This window comes from Delphinus delphis, chromosome 1 (genome assembly GCF_949987515.2).
Source record: "Delphinus delphis chromosome 1, mDelDel1.2, whole genome shotgun sequence".
Lineage (NCBI taxonomy): Eukaryota > Metazoa > Chordata > Mammalia > Artiodactyla > Delphinidae > Delphinus > Delphinus delphis.
The window spans coordinates 175,376,679-175,396,235 of NC_082683.1; the positions used below are offsets into that span (position 1 = coordinate 175,376,679).

The window sequence follows — 19,557 nt, forward strand, 5'->3', positions numbered from 1 at the left end:
TCTCCAAAGTGGGAAGACTCGGGAGTTGGTGAATTCATTGCTGGGAGCCCCTGCATGGAAAGATCTTTTTCAGAGAGCTGTATTTTTTGAAAGCTGTTATTAGAGAACGGGTGGGCCAGATGAGTTCTAAAATCACAACTCGAAGCACCTATATTCCTATAAAGCATTTATGAGATGAGTTATTTTATTCTCTTCCCTCCTTCCCATCCCCACCAGTGGTTGTGTTCCATTAACTTCAAGAACCCATCCTTATTATTTTATGATTTATAACTTTGTCTGTTCTTTAGAAATTGACTCTAATATATAATCATTTTAAATCACTAGATTATACTAAGTATATGCTGCATATCTTTAGAAAAATGAGCAGGCGGAATTGTTGGATTTGTAAGATGTGCAGAGATGAGTCTAAGAGGCCTCCTTCAAAGTAAGTAGCATGTAAATTATATTACCGTTATCATGTATATTTATCACATAATAAGTAGGTGTATGTTTATTCAACTGCTGTCTTAATATATTTTGCTCAGAAAGTAAAATTTGCATTTACACGTAATTCCACTAGAAGGGCAACCATGCGTTACACTAAGGTTCCATTTTCATTATTCATGGTTCACACTTGAGAATCCAGCAAGGTTAATGTTTTTAGAGAGTCTTTTACAAACAGATATTCTTGGGTTTTTTTTAAAGTCTTATATTGTTAAAATTTTATATGTTAAAATGAGATTCTTTCATCCAAACTATTTACATGGTTCAAACCCTCTATCTACAAAGCGCCAGACGTTCGTCCGTGGTCGGAAGAGGTGAGACTGGAGGGGTAACCAAATGCTCACCAAGCTCCCAGGTCTCTTCTACATTTTGCCATAACTCAAAGTGAAGCCATTCAGGTGGGGCCAGTGGCTATACTAAAATGGAAAGCGGAATGCCTGAGGAGGGTAACAAACCATTTGACTGGATTTGCTCACCCTGAAGAATCCCCAGGCCGAGGATCCCTGTTAGGTTAACCTGAGAGCCTGACCTCATCTGCATGGAGACTCAGTCGTGGCCACACATCCCTGCTGCAGTCGGAACTCCTGGTATGCAGGCTCCCACCCTGAGGTATCCAAACATCCAAAAATGCAAACCACCTACTGTGTGTTTGGAGGATGCAGAGTCTCCAGTGGTGGGTGGGAGAGACAGGAAGACCCAAAGCTCAGCATTGCAATTGACCAGTTGAGGCTGCTGAACTGCACAGGCCTGTGTGAGGAGGAAGACGAGAAGGCTGGTTTGGGAAGAGCTTCCTTCTCTTCTGCTGACGATTCCCATAAAGCATCACCATCCACGCTTGCCTTCCTTCTACCTGCCCTGACACCCACCATCAGGGCCGGCGAAGGCCAAGGAAAGAGAATTCACATTCCTCACAAATCAAGAGATGACAGTCATTTGATAAGTGCTTAATGTTCTTGACCTAACTTAATGTTCAGGGTAACTTTGTGGATAATAAAACTGAAGCTTGGAGATTTTAAGTTAGACCAAAAGCTATCAAGTCCAGCCCAGGAATCAGAACCCAGGACTGTCAGACTCCAGACACTCCTCATTCCTCTCTCCGCAATGTTGTGATGTCTCAGAATGCTCCCGTATCTGTTTGGTGCCTGCTCTCTCTCTGTCCAGAAGAAAGGAGGGGACACAAAAGTGGAGTCTGTTATTAGAAACTCCAGTGGATGAGGGGACAAAGGTGTTTAGAATTACCCTAAGGGAAACTGGTAGCCACGGGACAGCATGAAATTGGTGAAATACTCAGGAAAAATTACAAGCAAAAATGGGATTCAGCCAAAACCAAATTTTACTTCACAGCTTTACCCCCAACCATAATTACCCCAATCACAATGCATCTCCATAAACTCATGACCCTTAGAGGCACAGGTACTCCCTTGCCAACAATCACCAACACCAAACTCTGAGCTAACCCAGGACAGTGACGGCATCTCCTCTCACGCTGTAGCTTTTCTTCTCTCCTACATGACAGTTAGGTCTGCAGGACACCTTGCCAAGCACTTTTCATTTCGACGGATTGGCAAAGGTGATTTTAGGTTTCTGTTTTCAAAAGTTCTAATACGAGAAAGGAACAACGAGTCTGACACCGTTGCATGGAAATGTTTGTTGAAAACAATCTCAACGGCAGTGCACTGTTAAGCCTCAGTGCTGATGTGAACAGTCCATCTAGAACTAGCAAGTACCACCTGAACTTTCAGAAAACAAAGGATATTTGACCTTTCTAGGGCTCCCAATATTTTTCTGTGTCCCAGGTTACTTTTTAACCTCTTTAACTAATCTTCTTTCGCTGTGTTAAGTACCTGCTAATGCAGATGGCTGTCACCTCAACACTGAGTACTGAGCTAACTATACCAGGTGATAGCCAATGGGCAGTGCTTGCTTGTATCTATAGTGGCTTTTGATTAGATGCGGTTATTAAAAATAGGAAAAGTAAGAACGTATCATAAACTGAGTGGCAATGAACGGACTGAGTATTTCAAGGGAGGGAAAGAAAGTGATTCTAAAGAACAGTCGCTTACCAATTCACCTCAAAAAGCCCACCAAAATGAAAGAAATGAAGTCTCGAAGCCAGTATCTTCCACAGATATTTTCAAAATGGTAAATAGCCTTTTTCATATGTTTAGGTCAAATGTAACTTGACATATTATTCACAGTGATAAAAACTAAAACTGTCAAGGTAAAAACATATAGAGCAAATAACTGACCAAGAAAAGATTTATACATAACAAATACAAAGTTATGCATGCCAATAGGTTTTGTGGATAAACTCTAAGAGTCTAATACATAAATGAGCAAACACATTGCTGGTGGCAGCGGCATACAATGTATAACCTTTTTAGAAGCATTGATTCTACTTCTGTTAATCTCTTAAGGAATTACCTTGACTGTGGGCATGGCAAGCCTCAATGACAGCTGGGTTATTTTGGTTTTATTGGTGAAAAATTAGAAATGATCAAAACACTCATTGAGAATAATTATGTAAACTATGGAATGCCCCCTTGTAGAATACTTCATGGTCACTATAAATGATACTGACTCCCAGTGATTATAAATTTACAATTACTCATCTAAAGATAAGAGAATAAATATCTCCCTAATCAAAAAAATAAATAAATTTACAATTATAAATTATAACACTATAAATTGTGAAGACATAAAAGGCTTATTAAAAGAGTATATATGCATATGTATATGTATGTGTGTGTGTATATACACGTATGTACACACCCCACACACATATAAAGTATGCGCACACATATGCAGAGAATGATTGCTTCTTGGTTAAAAGCACACAAACATGCATACAACCAAAAAACTAAAAAGAAATACATCAAAATATTAACAATGGTAATCTGGGCCGCAGAGATTATAAAACTCTGGTTCTTTGTCTTTTAAAATTTATTTTATCAGATTTTCATGTTTTTTCTACTTTTATATTTTTATAATTCTAATCACTTAGAAAGTAAAAATAAAACGTAAAAGATCACTGGAAAATAAATTTCCACCCAAAACTACACACAAATAGAGTATAACTATATTTGGGCATTATTTTCAAGATAGCATATTTCTATTTAGTTCAGAAAAAGCTTGAGAATATTTTAGTGCAATGAGCACCTTTTGTTTCTTTTCAAAGGCTTACTTTGGAGGAAGCATTACAGTGGGCCCAGTCTTTTGAAAAGTTGATGGCTACGAAATGTGAGTATCATGTACAAATCATTTTTTTAATAACTAGTCAGTTTTATTCTCGGAGGAAGATGAGGGAACTTGGTGATGTATGTTTGCTGCTCTTCTCATAGCCTTCTAAACGGCAACTGCCACGGTTACAAAAAGAAACCTGAAAATAGTTTGCCGTGTCAACCAGTACTATTTTCTTTGGTGTGAATTAAAGCAAAATTAGTCATTGTGAATACTTATTCTTCACAAGTATATGTGTAAAATCCTTTGGAAAATATGCTTAAATAGTAACACATACTGAAATATACTGCCTTCCTCTAGCTTTCTAAAGTTATAATTTTTAAAAAAAACTAACAATTTCCTCTTCCTAGTGCCTTGGGACGTAAGAATAAATTTGAGTTTTGATATTCTAAAAATCCTCAAAGTTTGCTTCTAACTTTATCAGTGTCTGATTTAAGTGGGACTGCATATAAGTCCATAGTTAGTTATATGTAAGTGTCAGAATTCAAATGGTATAAATGGAAGATGATAGCAGTGGAGGTGAGGAAGATAAAGTCACAGGCTCAACACAAGACAAATGAAGGAGCAGTCAACTGTGTCTGGGGTAGGAAACTGGGAGGCTGTAGGAAATGATAAACACCAGAAGACAGGTACAGAGAAAAATTAGGGCGCACTCAAAGAAAATTCCTCTGTTTGCTGAACTTGGTACTTTTTTCAAAATGCAGTTTGTTCCCCTCAAATGTCTGCTACTGATTTGCTCTATATCTTTTTTTATTTGAGATTCCCTGTTAGCTCCTCTGTGAACGTTTAATCTGTTTACATCTATTGACTGTGGGAGGGGAGTTAGCTGTGATACCCAAGGTTTAAATTGGCAGGGGTGCCAGCAGTTATTCTGGGCAGGGTGCTTCCTGTCCCCCAAGGCTCGCCATGTTCCTGGGGTGCTGCCTGCTCTTCTCGACTCAAGGGCCCCCACACCCCAACTCCTGTTCGGAGACAGCTGTCGCCACCTGGCCTCGAGGGCCATGGCACAGGTGCGGACCCCTGGCTACTCCTACTGAAACACCTTAGCCAGCCGGCCTGGCTCTTATTCCACGGCGCCCACAGTGCTGGGACCCACAGCTCCAGGCTCTGTCACCACCTGAGGGCCCACCTCAGGTAGCAGCCCTCCCCAGTGGGCACAGAGGGCCACACTTTCTTTCTCTGACGCCACCATCCCCGCCTCTCACTTTTCAGGTGTACCTCCTAGTTTGTGATCCGGTTTGCCAGCATGATTGCAAATTTTAAGATAGGTACCCTTTTGGTCAATTTTAGGACATTGGTATAGGAGGAAGAGACTAAAGTGTATGTTCAGTTGGCTATCCTGACTGATCCTCTGTTAATAATTCAGAGTTCGTCCCAAGCCCCAGTAATCCATATTGTGCAGCATTGCCAGATTAATCTCCCTCTTGGAGTTTATTATTCTTCATCTGCAAAACGGCATAATATCATGTATCCTTTCAGCATTCCTGTGCAGGTTAAATATACACCCCCTCGCTCAATGCCTGATACAGAGGAGACACACAATGACTGAGAGTTATTTCTCTTAGAAATAAAGCGCTTGTCTTGAATAGCATTCCTTTTTCTCTACTGCCCACCCAAAAGTCCAAAATCTCCAACTTGGTTTTCAGGACTCTATACCCAACCTAACGCACTTTCTAACACTTACCTCCAGCTCTGTCCCTACACGTGACATGCCCTTCTGCCCTTGTGATGTCTGCCCCATCTTCTACATGTCCAACTCTCCTGGTTCAGGCTTTTGCCTATCTGTCTCCTCTATCTACCCTGCCCATCCTTAAAGGTAAAATTCAAGTTCCACTTTCTCCTCTTGGAAACCTCCTGGAAATATTTTTCTCTCTCTTTTCTATTTGATAGTATCATTATTTACTTTGCTTCTAATTATAGCAATTTCGTGTACTGGGTTTTTTCCCGCAGCTGCTTTCTCACTAGATTGTAAATTCCCTTAGCGCACAGATCACTTCTCATCCACCTTTCATCTTACCTCCCAGAGGCCGAAATTGTGCTTTGTACCTAATGGGCGTGCAATAAATGTTCAATGAATAAATACAAGACAAATATTAGTCAGAAAAGATCAAAACGCCAAACCATATTGTGTAAGAGTTCTGTGCCAATCCTGGCAGCCTCATAAACTAAGTGAATAAAGTTAATTACTCAGAAAAAATGTTCAAGTGGGATCTTGGCTAGAATTAGCAATTCAGAGATCTAGCATCACAAGAATAAGTAAAGTCTAAAGAAAAGATGAGGACAGGAAAACAGCATACTGCTCTTTACAAAAATCGCCAAAAACAGGGTACTAACCTTACCAGAAATTGAATTACTGTGAAATTCATGTAAAAATTCAACAATCGTGTAATAAAAAGGTGATAAAACAAATCATTCTACAGGACACGCAATCAGAAAGATAAAACTAAGAATACAAACATTAAATGTGCCAGAGAATAGACTGCGTTTACATTAACTAAGCACAGGAGTAAAACGCATCCTCTAGCTAAGACACACAGATGCCTCCACACAGATTAAAAAGCAATTTCTAAGAATACGTAGTTCAGAAACCCACATGGCAAAGATTCTCACAAGAGGCAAATTTTGAGCTGGGACTTAAATGACTCATATTGTTGTAAAATGATAAAGAGTTCTGACTGTAAGTACTTTAAAGATAGGAAACGGTTTTAAAAGAAGTAAGTACAGTGAAGACAAATGAGTGCTTCTTTCAATGAAGAAATGTAATGTGTAGTATTCCTCGGGATTTGGTGTGAAGACTGGTCTCATTAAAAAAATCTCCACAATGAATTAAAGAGATAGTACCCTGCAGAAGTTCCAAGTTTACAGATGATAGAAAGTCCTTCAAGTTTCCAAACATCCAAGATTTTAGGAAAAATTTATTTTCAAATGGGCATAAAAGTAGTAATAACTTTTTTTTTTTAATTTTATTTTTGGCTGCATCGGGTCTTCGTTGCTGCCAGCGGGGGCTACTCTTCGTTGCGGTGCACGGGCTTCTCATTGCGGCGGCTTCTCTTGTTGCGGATCATGGGCTTTAGTCACGTGGGCTTCAGGAGTTGTGGCGTGTGGGCTCAGTAGTTGTGGCTCGCGGGCTCTAGAGTGCAGGCTCAGTAGTTGTGGCTCACAGGCTTCCCGGACCAGGGCTCGAACCCATGTCCCCTGCATTGGCAGGTGGATTCTTAACCACTGCGATACCAGGGAACACCAATGATCCCCTAAAAGCTGAGGACTCTACAAACTGGAAAGGTCAAGACTAAAAAAGAATTAAAATCAAAACTTTGATTAATCAAAGTTTTATATTTGATTTTGATTAAAATATCCGAAAAGAATGCCAGAAAAGAAGGCAGAAGGCTCATACACAAATAATATTTTTTGGCCAAATCTCAAAATATGAGGATAGAGGTTTCCCACTAATATTCGAGTAAAGTATGCTTAATATAAATAAAAATAAGTTTAAAAGGGCAACTAATGCCCTTGGATGAGTCATTCAACCTTCCATGTGTCTGGCTGACCTTCCTGGCACTGGACAGTACAGTGAAAGAGGCCTAGAGGGTCACTGTGCTCAGCTCATGTGCACCCTCTAGAGGAAGGAGAGAGACAAACAGGAAAGCCAACTAATAGCTTAATTAATTCCAGAACGTAGTAAGTACTTTGAAGAAACTAAAACCAGGTCGCATGACAAAGAAAGACAGGAGTAAGAGGGAAATTCAACGGGATGATTAGAGACAAACTGTCCAAAGGTGTAAAATTTGAGCTAAGAACTGAATGACAAGAAGCGGCCAGCCATACTGGGGTCTGGGGGCAGAACGGCCCAAGCAGAGGAAAACCATGTTCAGAAGACCCTGAGATATGAATGAAGCTAGTGTCTTCAATTGACCAAAGAAATTCAGCCTAACAGGAGCACAGGGCCTTACAGGCCACATGAAAGACCTTAAATGCAAAGTAACAAGCATTAATGTGCTTTGAGAAATACCCTCTGAGGGTGGGGGAGGGCAAGGGAGGGGAGGAGATTAAGAGATACAAACTACTGGGTATAAAACACAGAAGACCCAAGGATGCAATCTACAGTATAGGGAATACTGCCAATGTTTTATGATAACTTTATATGGAGTATGATCTATAAAAATATCAAATCACTATGTTGTATCCCTGACACTAACATAATATTGTAAGTCAATAAAAGTACGCGCTAGTTCTCTTCTGAAGAAAAGAAGCAGAGAGACTAGTTAGAAGGCTATTTCAATAAACCAGGTAAGACTGCAACTCAGTAGGGAAGACAAAACCTGGAGTAATTAGCATATAGATGCTAATCGAAGCCATGGCCCTATGAGTTCACTTAGAGGGAGAGTTCAGAGAGAGGTGAGCACAGACCCAGACGTGGAGCTTAGATGCACACCAATATTTCCATATCCAGAGAAGAGGAGGAGTCTGTGAAGATGTTAAAGGAGCATCAAGTGAGTGAAGAATGACCAGGACAGCATATCATCATGGGAGGCAAAGAAGAGAGCGTTTCAGGAAGGGACGGGTGCACTGTGTCTAAGGCTGCTGGGAAGTCAGGTAAGATGTGGAAGGAACAGCGACCATCGGGAGTGGCAACGTGAAGTCAATTGTGCTGAGATAAGAGCAGCCTGGGGGCCATGGTGGAGATGGACTGGACAAGAGGAAGCAAGGCAGATGATACAGGGAATTATTTACATAAATATTGCTGTGAAGTTCATCAGAGAAAAGCACAGAGACTGGAAGGAAGCGTGAATGCGGTCCACATTGGGCGTAAAGAGTCAGTAGTTGTTATTGGTTTTACTTGGGAAATACAGCAGCATATTTGCAGACGATGGCAACCATTAGAGAGGAAGAAACGGATGACACAGAATAGAGTGGAGGCGACTTTAAGAGCAAAGGAGAAGTGCAAGGCAACAGGGAAAGCAAATCAGGTGGGAGCCACAAATGAACTGTTTGGCCCACCCAAAAAGCAACTGGGATCCTTTCCTCTCGGGAGGAGAGTCAGAAAGGGCAGGTACCAGCAGAGGTAGGTTGGTTGATTGGGTGGAGAGAAGGTGAGGGAATCTCCACCTAATCAAACCTGTGTTCTCAGCTAAGTTTGAAGCAGGGTCATCAGCAGCTGAGGAGAGGATGAGTTGGCATTGTGAAAGGAGGGGATAGGAAATAGTTTCTGGAGAGTTGGAGAGTCACGATATTAGGGGAGGATAGTAGGATGACAGAGGGTAATGCTGAGTGCCCATTTTAAAATTTGCAGTGATGATTTCAAGTGAGAAAGTACAATTGTGTATTCTTCCATGGCCTGTTGTGTGCACTCCGGCACAGACACAAGAGCAGACATACAGTTAAGCCCTTCTGGATCGGCAAGGGTTCTGAATCCCAGAATTTGCATCAATCTTAATTTTGGCCAAAATCATCCTTAAATGTACTGAACGCTTCCCTCCCTTTCTCAGTGATCACAGTCACCGTGGACAGCCTTGGAAATGCCAGATGGAAAGTGTAGGATTCTCGTAGTGGTGAAGGCGCCGTAGTGCATCACGGCAGAGAGTGGACACTACAAGTCACTGGGGGATGTTGTCGTTCCCTCCTGTGTGTTCCCTCAGCTCTCCTCGTCCGTGAGATTCTGTGCTGCTCACTGGGGACTGGCAGCTCCCTACACCACCCTTTAGTCTCAGCGCTGCTGCCCACAGCTGTCGCCATGGTTCCCCTCGCCATCCCTCATACTCCCCATGCTGCCATGCCTCACCCTTCCCACTAGCACTTTTGTCTTCTTTAACTTCTCACGCATGTCCTCACCTTGCAGGGAAAACAACAACAAACCTGGCCTTCTGTAGACCTCAATGTTCAGTTAGTACATTTTCTGTCTCGCTCTCAAGAAACCAAAAAGTAACAACTTGCCAGGTATAATCCTCTGTCCTTTGGTGCTTCCTGGATGCTGAGTAATTAGAGCCTGCCTCTTTACTTTTCAAAATCTACAGGCAGTCTCTTTAAAATACAGAAGCACGAGGGACCCAAAAGCCTGGATTAACAAACATTTCTTTACTGGGTACCTGTTACCCGTCAGGCAGCACGCAGGCGTGCGGCACGCAGAGGTGAGTGACTGCCGTGCTTGTTCTCAAAGGGCTTGCAGGCGAGCGGAGAGTAAGAGAAATAAATCAACAAACAGAACAGACTGTGGTGCAGGCGAGCGGAGAGTAAGAGAAATAAATCAACAAACAGAACAGACTGTGGTACAGAGGGAGATACAATGAGAATGAAAATAAGTGTGGACTAGGTGCTGCTTGTCAACTGACAGGAAGCACTTATCTAACCTGCTGTGGGGACAGGGGCTTCAGAGAGATTTTCTTCAGAAACTGAGATACCAAACCTGAGTCTTAGATCAGGGTATAAAGCCCGCCACACATACAGCAGGAACTGCATATACAGCAGCATGGCAGTAACACACTACCTGGCCAGGAAGAGCAAGGTGCAAACCAGGACGGTGTTCAGGCATGACAGGATGAGGCTGGAGAGGTAGACAGTGCGGTATCCTCACGGGCCTTGCAGCCACTGCCGAGAGGTAGGGGTTTTACCATTAGAGCAATGGGAAAGGTTGAAGGCTATAAATAAAGGGCCATGGCCAGATTTTCGTTTTACAGATTTTTCTCTAATAAGAGTGCAGAAAAGATTGAAAGCAGATCAGATGGATAAACTTAAGCTTTTTCAGATTAGATATTTTACAAATATTCCCCCAAAATCATAAACAAAAGTAACATGTAAAGGTAAAACCGAAAATAATGCCATAAGTAAAACAGATAGTGTCTTTAATATACAAAGAGACCTGGAAATTCAAGAAAACAGTAACAATGCAAAAGAAAAATGGACAAAAAAATTTGAAATTCACAGAAAGAAAAGAAATGGTCTGGAATAAAGAAAAAATGTTTAAGCATTAATATTTTTAAAACACAAATTTAAATAACTACAAGTCACTAGTCTTACCCAATCTGATTGGGAAGGAAGGAGTGTGTAGACATGTCAACACTGCTATTACTAATGAAAAACAATGAAATATTTCTGAAAGCAATTTTACAATAGGTATCAAGAGTCTCCAAAAATATTACATCATCAACCTAGTAATTCTACTCTTTTAATTCTAGGGAAGTAATTAGAGACGCAAAGATTTATAAACCAAAATGGTCAATGTAGAATACGTTGCAACATATAAAGGGGAAATAATCTAAATATTCGATAATGGTAGCACGGCTAAATATAATACAGTGTAGTAGTCCTGCAATGGACTGTTACATGATCTTTAAGAGTAAACAGGAGGGAAAAAAAAGAGTAAATAAGAGAAAGTGTTTGCTACACCATATTAAGTATGAAAGAGTGATACAAAATTGCTTTCATTGTATAATGCCAATAAGGTAATTTGAGAGTGTGTCTGTATTTGTGAAGATGAATGAATACTGTTTAGGTAGAAAGTTAAATGAATACTGTTTAGGTAGGAAGTTAAACATGAACAAAGGACTGAAAGAGTGAAAGGAAATATGTCAAGTTGTTAACAAATTTCTGTATTTAAGTTGCTTTTATGATAATACAGCAAACAGAAGTTAGGAGAAAACCCAGAAATGATTAATATCATACAAGCCAAACCAGAGAATTTCAATGAAACAGACTTATTTTAAAACTTCACAGAGGCTGGTAGAATTATGGAATTCATTTTCCCCAGTGGTACATATTAAAAATAAAATGGATTTAACATAGTTTTAGACACTTTTCTGGTGGCAGACTGCCACACAGCCCATTTTTAGGATTTAATGATGCCATGAGCCTTGCCGCCTTGCAGAAAACAATCCTGGAATAGATGGGCCACCATTCTGACTCAGACAAGAGGAATGTCATGTTTCCTTTCTATTTACATCAAGATACCAGCATGTGTCACAGAAATACTAATTTCAGTGACTAAGTTGTAAAGAATACACCAGGGAGTCCCAAAGGCACCACTCTCATTCTTCAAGGAAAAAGCACACACTAGGTGTGACATAAACCTAGTTCTTCCAGCTTCTCAGTTTAATGAGCAGTTCTCCTATTTATCCCTATTACCCTGTTCAAGCAGAATCACGGTCTCTGGAGCGTTAGTGCTCAGAAAGGAGCATCATTTAAAACCTCAGAACGGGCCGCACTGGGCTGCATCGCCTAATTTGGAAAAGGCTTTCCCACCTTGTAATCCCCTTGTTGTATGAGTCAATAGAAATTCTAAAGTGAGCAATTCAGTTCTGACTTTAATAACTGCTTGGATTCCTAGAACACTTTCTTTTTCTTATAAATTTATTTATTTATTTTGGCTGCGTTGGATCTCCGTTGCTGAGCGCAGGCTTTCTCTAGTTGCGGCGAGCGGGGGCTACTCTTCCTTGCAGTGCACGGGCTTCTCATTGCGGTGACTTCCCTTGTGGAACACGGGCTCTAGGTGCGTGGGCTTCAATAGTTGTGGCATGTGGGCTCATAGCCATGTCTCACGGGCTCTAGAGCGCAGACTCAGTAGTTGTGGCGCACGGGCTTAGTTGCTCTGAAGCATGTGGGATCTTCCGAGACCAGGGCTCGAACCCAAATCCCCTGCATTGGCAGGCGGATTCTTAACCACTGCGCCACTAGGGAAGTCCCCCTGGAACACTTTTGTACAACTATTTTCAGCTGCTTAACTTACATAGCATAACAATTAGCCTAATGAAGACAAAATTCTATAAAACATACCAATCATATGAGCTACTTGTTCTACACACCAGAGTCCTATCCATAATATCAGACAAGTTCAAGCGGTCCAGGTCAGCTTTCACTAGGATATGATACAGTAATACGTGGTACTACAATCTCACTAATCTACAAGAAAGGTGCATTTCTTGTTCATGCTACACAATGACTGGGTCAACTGTAGCTCTGTTGCAGGTCTTTATTCTGGCCTTCAGACTAAAGGAGCAGTTCCTCCAGAATGCGTCCTTCTCACGTTTTTTTTTTCTTTTTTTGGGGGGAGCAATGGCAGAACCACCTGATAGTCCCCCTGAAGCCTTCTGCCCGAACTGCACATGACACTGTGCATGGGTGTCACTGGCTGACACAAGTCCAACAAGCAAGGCTGAAATACGTGGGACATGAAAGTACAATCCTCCTCCAAGAAGGGCAGGAATAACTGAGAACAATACCACCGTCTACCGCATCGGGTATCTATATAAAAATATATGTGGGGCTTCCCTGGTGGCGCAGTGGTTGAGAGTCTGCCTGCTGATGCAGGCGATGAGGGTTCGTGCCCCAGTCCAGGAGGATCCCACATGCCGCGGAGCGGCTGGGCCCGTGAGCCATGGCCGCTGAGCCTGCGCATCTGGAGCCTGTGCTCCACGGCGGGAGAGGCCACGGCAGTGAGAGGCCCGAGTACCGCAAAAAAAAAAGAAAAAGAGTTAAAAAATATATGTGGCACCACACGGATGGGCTCCTCAGCAGAGGACTTGGGAATGTTGAGAACTGTTGAACCATTAGGCCAGCCCCAGAAGACCCTTCCTCCACTCAATCAGGAGGGAAGGTGAAAAAGGCAGATACAGATGCAGGCAGCTTCTAGAATAAGAATCCCTAAACATTTTACTATACAGTTAAGCTAAACATAAATATAAACACAAATTCGGAATACTATAACATGTAATCTAACACTGGTTTCCAAATTATCCCCCCACCTGCCCCCCACCCCATCCGCTTAACCCACGCAAGCAGCCTGGTGGCTAAGTCTCATTCCAGGATCTGTAGATGTCATCTGGTAGCTTGTTTTTTTTCCTATTCCATAACTCATTTATTTTAGGATCCTTATTTTCTGTTCCTAATGAAGCACTCAGTCAAAATTTCTCTAAGTACAAAGTATAAAAAATTGCTTTTTATTTTCTTAAATAGGCTTCTAATTCTTTCAATATACACGGCAAATTACTAGCTTCCAGCTTCACTTGTTGTGCCAGAAATGGCTTTCTGTTTTGATTTGTTTTGTTTTTTGGCTTGCCTACCCATTCAGCTGTTTCTCTAACAGGAATACCAATTGCTACATCTGTATTCTCTGACCCCAGCTTTCTGTGTCTGTGGTGAGGTGAGGCACATCTTAAAGTTAATTGTTGTGAAAACAAACTTCTTGTTTTAAGTGTAAGGTAAAATATATTCCCCCGTTGGGTAGAAATACCAAATCCATATCCTTTCCCTGTTACATTTTTATACAAGCCCTACCCCCATCTCGTCTGTCCTCTCAACTCAAACAATGCTTCTTTTGAACCATCTCCCACCCAATGTCGTGAAGGCTACACTTGCTCCCATGATACTAATGAACCAAGCTCTAATTCTGTGTCTTCCTAGGATAGCACATTTCTTGCAGATCAACAGCTTTCCCCAACCCTAATGCCTCCTTAGAAGGTGTTATTAGAATCTGCCTCTGTTTGAGTTTTTCTCTTGAATACAGAATACCTTAATTTTTGTCTTTGTTTTTGTATCAGTGCTGACAGAGCAGTAGAAGCCAAGGAGTCAAGGAGCCTGGCTTTCTGGTGCTAGGAAACTCATTAGATCCAATCTCTAATGTGAAGATCTAGGAAAATATGATTTTACTCACCATTGCTATTCCCTCTGATTACTATCATTTCTTGTAACAGTTAACAATACTAAGACACTGTTAGTCAAAATCCTATGTTTCATCACGTGTTCAATGCGCCTACATACACATTTCTGTCACTATCACTGGAAAGTTACATTGCCTTATCATTTTGCAATTCAATTGCTCAGATATGCCAAGAGACTTCCTAGTCACCAAAAGAAGTTTAATATTTTTCTCAGAGGGTTCATCTTGAATCTTGAGAATACTTGATCCCCCCAAAGATTCTGACTAATGTGTTAGATTTGTGAAAACTCACTTAACCCTCTTCTTCAAACACTGGTGCCCACAAGATAGTGGCTCAATTGGGAAAGTTCCTCCCACACGTTTGCCCCTATCTTCCCACTTCAGAAAAGACCAGAGCTGAGGATGCCCACTGATCCTGGCATCAAGTGCCACTTAATGGTTGTTCTGCACATCCTCACTGTCCTGTTCTGGATTTTGAGGTAGTTCCCAACACCCTATCCAAATTCCATTCCCTGCCTCATCCTTCATTTCTGGTGTGAACCATAAACCATGGATATGAAGTTGAATTGTTCATTATCCATGTTCTCCTGCTCTAACTGGATATGAGAAACACCCCAGGCTACACAGCCTCATCAGTTTATCACTTCTACATGGTCTGGACATTTTCCTTTCAACCCTGACCTGCCTGTTTAGATTCTAAACCTTGCTCTTACCCTCCAGGTTGTATTGAGGTTTTAGATTTTTCATGTCAGGTTCATGATCAGAGCTCTCTCCCACTGAGGCCATTTAAGTCCTGTTTCTGGGTCCTTGTGACCTATTCCATCCTAGACCCAGCCACACTAGTGGGCATTTTTCTCTGAGTAACACGGAATAAAGGAATGAAGGAATGATCCCACCACTAACTGGCACTGTCAAAACATGCTTCAGATGCATAGATGTAACTAAGATGTAGGGTGTGTGTGTGTGCGTGTGTGTGTGTGTGTGTGTGTGTGTGTGTGTGTGTGTATCATTATATAATACTCACTTGTTAAATAATTTGGGAGCTCTGATTCAGATGTTAGTTTTAAACTGCATTACATATTGTTCAGATATTTTTAGGATGCTGACCCAGGAAAATAAAATGATTTCTCCTCTACTTTTAGATGGTCCGGTAGTCTATGCAGCATACTTAAAAATGGAGCACAGTGATGAAAATATTAAATTCTGGATGGCGTGTGAAACCTATAAGAAAGTTGCCTCACAGAGGAGCAGAACTTCTAGAGCCAAGAAGCTTTATAGGACTTACATCCAGCCACAGTCCCCTAGAGAGGTAACCACACCTGACAATGCCGGCAACCGGAAATCAATACACCCCAGGAAAGTGTTAGTGTCTGTCAAGCACACGTATGTGCCAGCACTTTACAGCCAGTACCTCCTATATTGCTATGTAGTCAGTATTGTTAACCTTATTTTACAGATAAGAAACCTGAGAATCTGAGAAGTTAATTTAACTTCTTCAGTGTCACACAGCAGCTAAGTAGGAAAGTTAGGCCTGTCTGGCTCCAAAGCCTCTCCTCATTAAGTTATCTTAATTCCCAGGAAAGTGAAAAAAAAAAAAAAGAAGTCCTTGTAAAAACTGACTCTGCTACAAGAAACAACAGATAGAATAGACGTGGTGACTTCCCCAGTGAGGGTGGGCAAAGTGTGCCATCACCGCTCACCTTAGTTTAAAACCAGCAAACCCAGCGAACATTCACGCCGACATGCCTGCCAATCACTTACAACTGGAGGAAGGAAATAAAGAGTCATGAATGAAACGGACACCCTGAGACTCCTGCTGGTGGAGAGAAAATGAGGAATGAAAGTTCTGGTCAAGAGGATAAGGGTAGAGGGTGGTTCATGAGATTCCTGTCTTTCAGGAGAGTCCAACATTACCGACTTGTTCCTCAAAACTCTTGTCTGGAAAATACTTGGTTTATTGAATAACCACTTCTCTCCTCTATTTCTCCACTTCTCTTCACTTTCTTCCCATTTCAGGGCATAGTCAGTTAAATCAACGTTCATGACTGTTTAAGGAAGATAAACTTCAAAATAGCCCCGATTTCCCTTTACTTTAAAAGAGGCCTCCATCTCATAAACTCCTTGCTTGCAGACTCCACTAACACACCACTTGCATCTGCCTAAGGAAGCAACGGTTTCTGGTATTTCCCTGGTCTTGGCCCTCATGTTTTGTTGTGGTGGGGGGCGGGGCGGGGTGTTTTTTTTTTTAAATCTGGGATGTGGAGTTGGATGTTTACTTTTTCAAAAGCAAGTAGCTTATCTCTTATCAGTCTTTTAAGATACCAATGAAACTGCAAACAAAATTACCCTATACCACTGAAAAGGAGAGGAGGAAAAAAATTAAACCTTTCCATTCCATTTTCAACTTCAATTATGCCTACTTATGTTCTACATGTAATTTCACTTTTCAGATTAACATTGACAGTTCGACAAGAGAAACCATCATCAAGAATATTCAAGAACCCACTCAAACTTGTTTTGAAGAGGCTCAAAAAATAGTGCATATGCACATGGAAAGGGATTCCTATCCCAGGTTTCTAAAGTCAGAAATGTACCAGAAACTTCTGAAGACTATTCAACCCAACAACAATTCTTGACCACCACTCAAAAGTTTAAATTGAAGCTGGTACACTGAAAGTCCTGGCTTTGTGCTTTTAATATATATATATAAAAAAAAAAATCTGGGCTTCCCTGGTGGCGCAGTGGTTAAGAAGAATCCACTTACCAATGCAGGGGACACGGGTTTGAGCCCTGGGCCGGGAAGATCCCACATGCTGCGGAGCAACTAAGCCCGTGCGCCACAACTACTGAGCCTGCACTCTAGACCCCATGAGCCACAACTACTGAAGCCCGCGCACCTAGAGCCTAAGCTCTGCAACAGGAGAAGCCACCGCAATGAGAAGCCTGCGCACCACAACAAAGAGTAGCCCCCACTCGCCGCAACTAGAGAAAGCCCGCGTGCAGCAACAAAGACCCAATGCAGCCAAAAATAAATAAATTAAATACATAAATTAAAAAAAAAATCAGAAATGGAGTAGGAATGAAATAGAAGAAATCAAACTATAAATTGATTTCTAGTTCTCAAAGAGAAACAGATCCTGAAAGGATGGACTACAGAACTCTTATAACATGAATAACACAATTTATGGCATACCTACATAGCTCACTTAATATGCAAGGAGAAGGAAGGTCTTTCTTCATGACAACAGTGCGATAAAGTTTTTACTGTAGAAATCCAACTAGATGGATGTTTTCTTATTAATGAAATTTTTCTGTCATAATGCACAGATCAGTTCTTTAAAAACTGTAGCTATATGAGTTTTGTCTCTAGTGTAAATGTACTCTTTAGAGTGCTCGTAATAACTTTAATTAGTAGACAAATTTGGTACTCAAAGTATAATCAATTGTATTATATCATAAGGCATATAAAAAGATGTGTTCTTGAGAGATATTTTACCTATAAAATCTTCCTACTATTGCTTTCATAACTGAACTTCTATATTGCATATATCTTCTACATATGAAAAATTCCAAATGAGTCTAAGCTATTTAAATGTATGAATTTCCTCATTTATTTTCATACTTATATTGCTATAGGGTAGAAAATTTGGTTCCTATATTTTGAGGTTTTTCTCCTCACAATTTGAATCCATCATGATGGTCTTGATAATCAATAATTCCAAATATAAACTAAAAACTTTATAAATATGTGATTTTTTTCAAAGACATGATAAAGTAATTTTTCTGGTAAAAGACTTTTTATCTTCCCTGTCATAGAAGCTTCTTAGAATCTGTCAGAATATTCCAGAGGAAAGAACTCATGTCTATTTCACTTGCTTTGTTGAGCACATAGCACAGGATAAATGTTCCTTAGTAATGGATAAATATTCTTTACTTTTGATAAAGAATAAGATACTTAAAATATTTAATATCATTTTTCCAAAGAATTAACTGTAGGAAATTTCTGATCAAGATTTTTAGTTTTAGTATGAAAAGTGTTTCTCAGGTCTCAAGTTTGACTGAAATAGCATTACTATTTTAAAATGCCTATAAACCTAAGCTGTATCACATGAAGATAAATATTAACTGGAATTATTCTCATTAAACAAAGAATTATTATAATATAGAATCAGTATTCAGGGGTTCATTTCTGGGAAAGAGAATTAGCTGTGCAAGAGAACATTTTTTGTTAAAAAGTATAAAGCTGATTAATGGGGGCTCTAGTTACTTGTAGAAGGTGTTACCACAGTAGTCCAATTTTATCTAATCCACTGAATTTATTTCTTTTAAAAATACCAGTATAAGAACACAGGTTTAAGTCTTAGATATCTGAACTTGATAATGATCCCTAGGCATAATATGCCAGAAAAGAAATGTTTCCACGCGTTTCAAATAGTCTCCTCGTCTCACTCCATCAGCAAATGAGTATATGCATGGGCAAGTCAGAAAGGTCATCCATCCATGGCCTCAAGACACATGGTTTCAGGACACCTTGAACCCTTCTCACGCAAATTATACTAAGTCAGCCAAACACTGATGTAACTAATAAATGGAATAACCAACATGCTTTGCTACTTATTTTTCCCCTTGCACTCCAACACAGGATAAGTCTAGAATTTTCAGTTTTGCTTATGTACTGATTTTACCTTCCAAATACGGTCCCTCTGCCCAGCCCTCAGAGCACGTTCACCTCATGTTGGGGAAGCAAGGTGCCACATGGTGACAAGAAACAAAAAGCTTTGGACCAAGCAACTGGATTAGCGCCTATTCACGCACCTCATGTCTCTCTCTGTACCTCTAGTACCAATAGGCCTCAGTTTCTTCACATATAAAATAAAGAACTGGGGCTAGCTGATGGAATGAGCCACATGCAGTGTGCTTTTACATCCCATTACTAATGTATTCATCACTTCCTTCAAGCTTGGACTCATTTTGAAGAGGAATTCTTCCAAAAATTGATGTTTTCATGGGAAAGTGGATAATGAACTATTCTGGGTTTAACACCAATTGAGGGAGTTCTAAATTGTTTTACTTAGGAACAGAGAATTTAAACTTAAAGTGCTATCTGTTCAAGAACTCTATGTGGAAGTCTGTGTTTCATGTGACTGACAGTTAAATTAGTTTTCAGATTATTTTAACTTACTATCTTA

The 19,557-nt window shown here is 40.6% G+C and overlaps 1 protein-coding gene across 1 annotated transcript; it reads left to right on the forward strand.

Moving 5' to 3' along the window:
* Positions 1-359: 359 nt before the first annotated feature.
* Positions 360-17,004, forward strand: RGS13 (regulator of G protein signaling 13). Its single transcript, XM_060011156.1, has 4 exons — positions 360-424; positions 3,662-3,723; positions 15,511-15,677; positions 16,819-17,004. Exons 1-4 carry the CDS (start codon positions 360-362, stop codon positions 17,002-17,004), a joined length of 480 nt encoding a protein of 159 aa, XP_059867139.1.
* Positions 17,005-19,557: the final 2,553 nt, after the last annotated feature.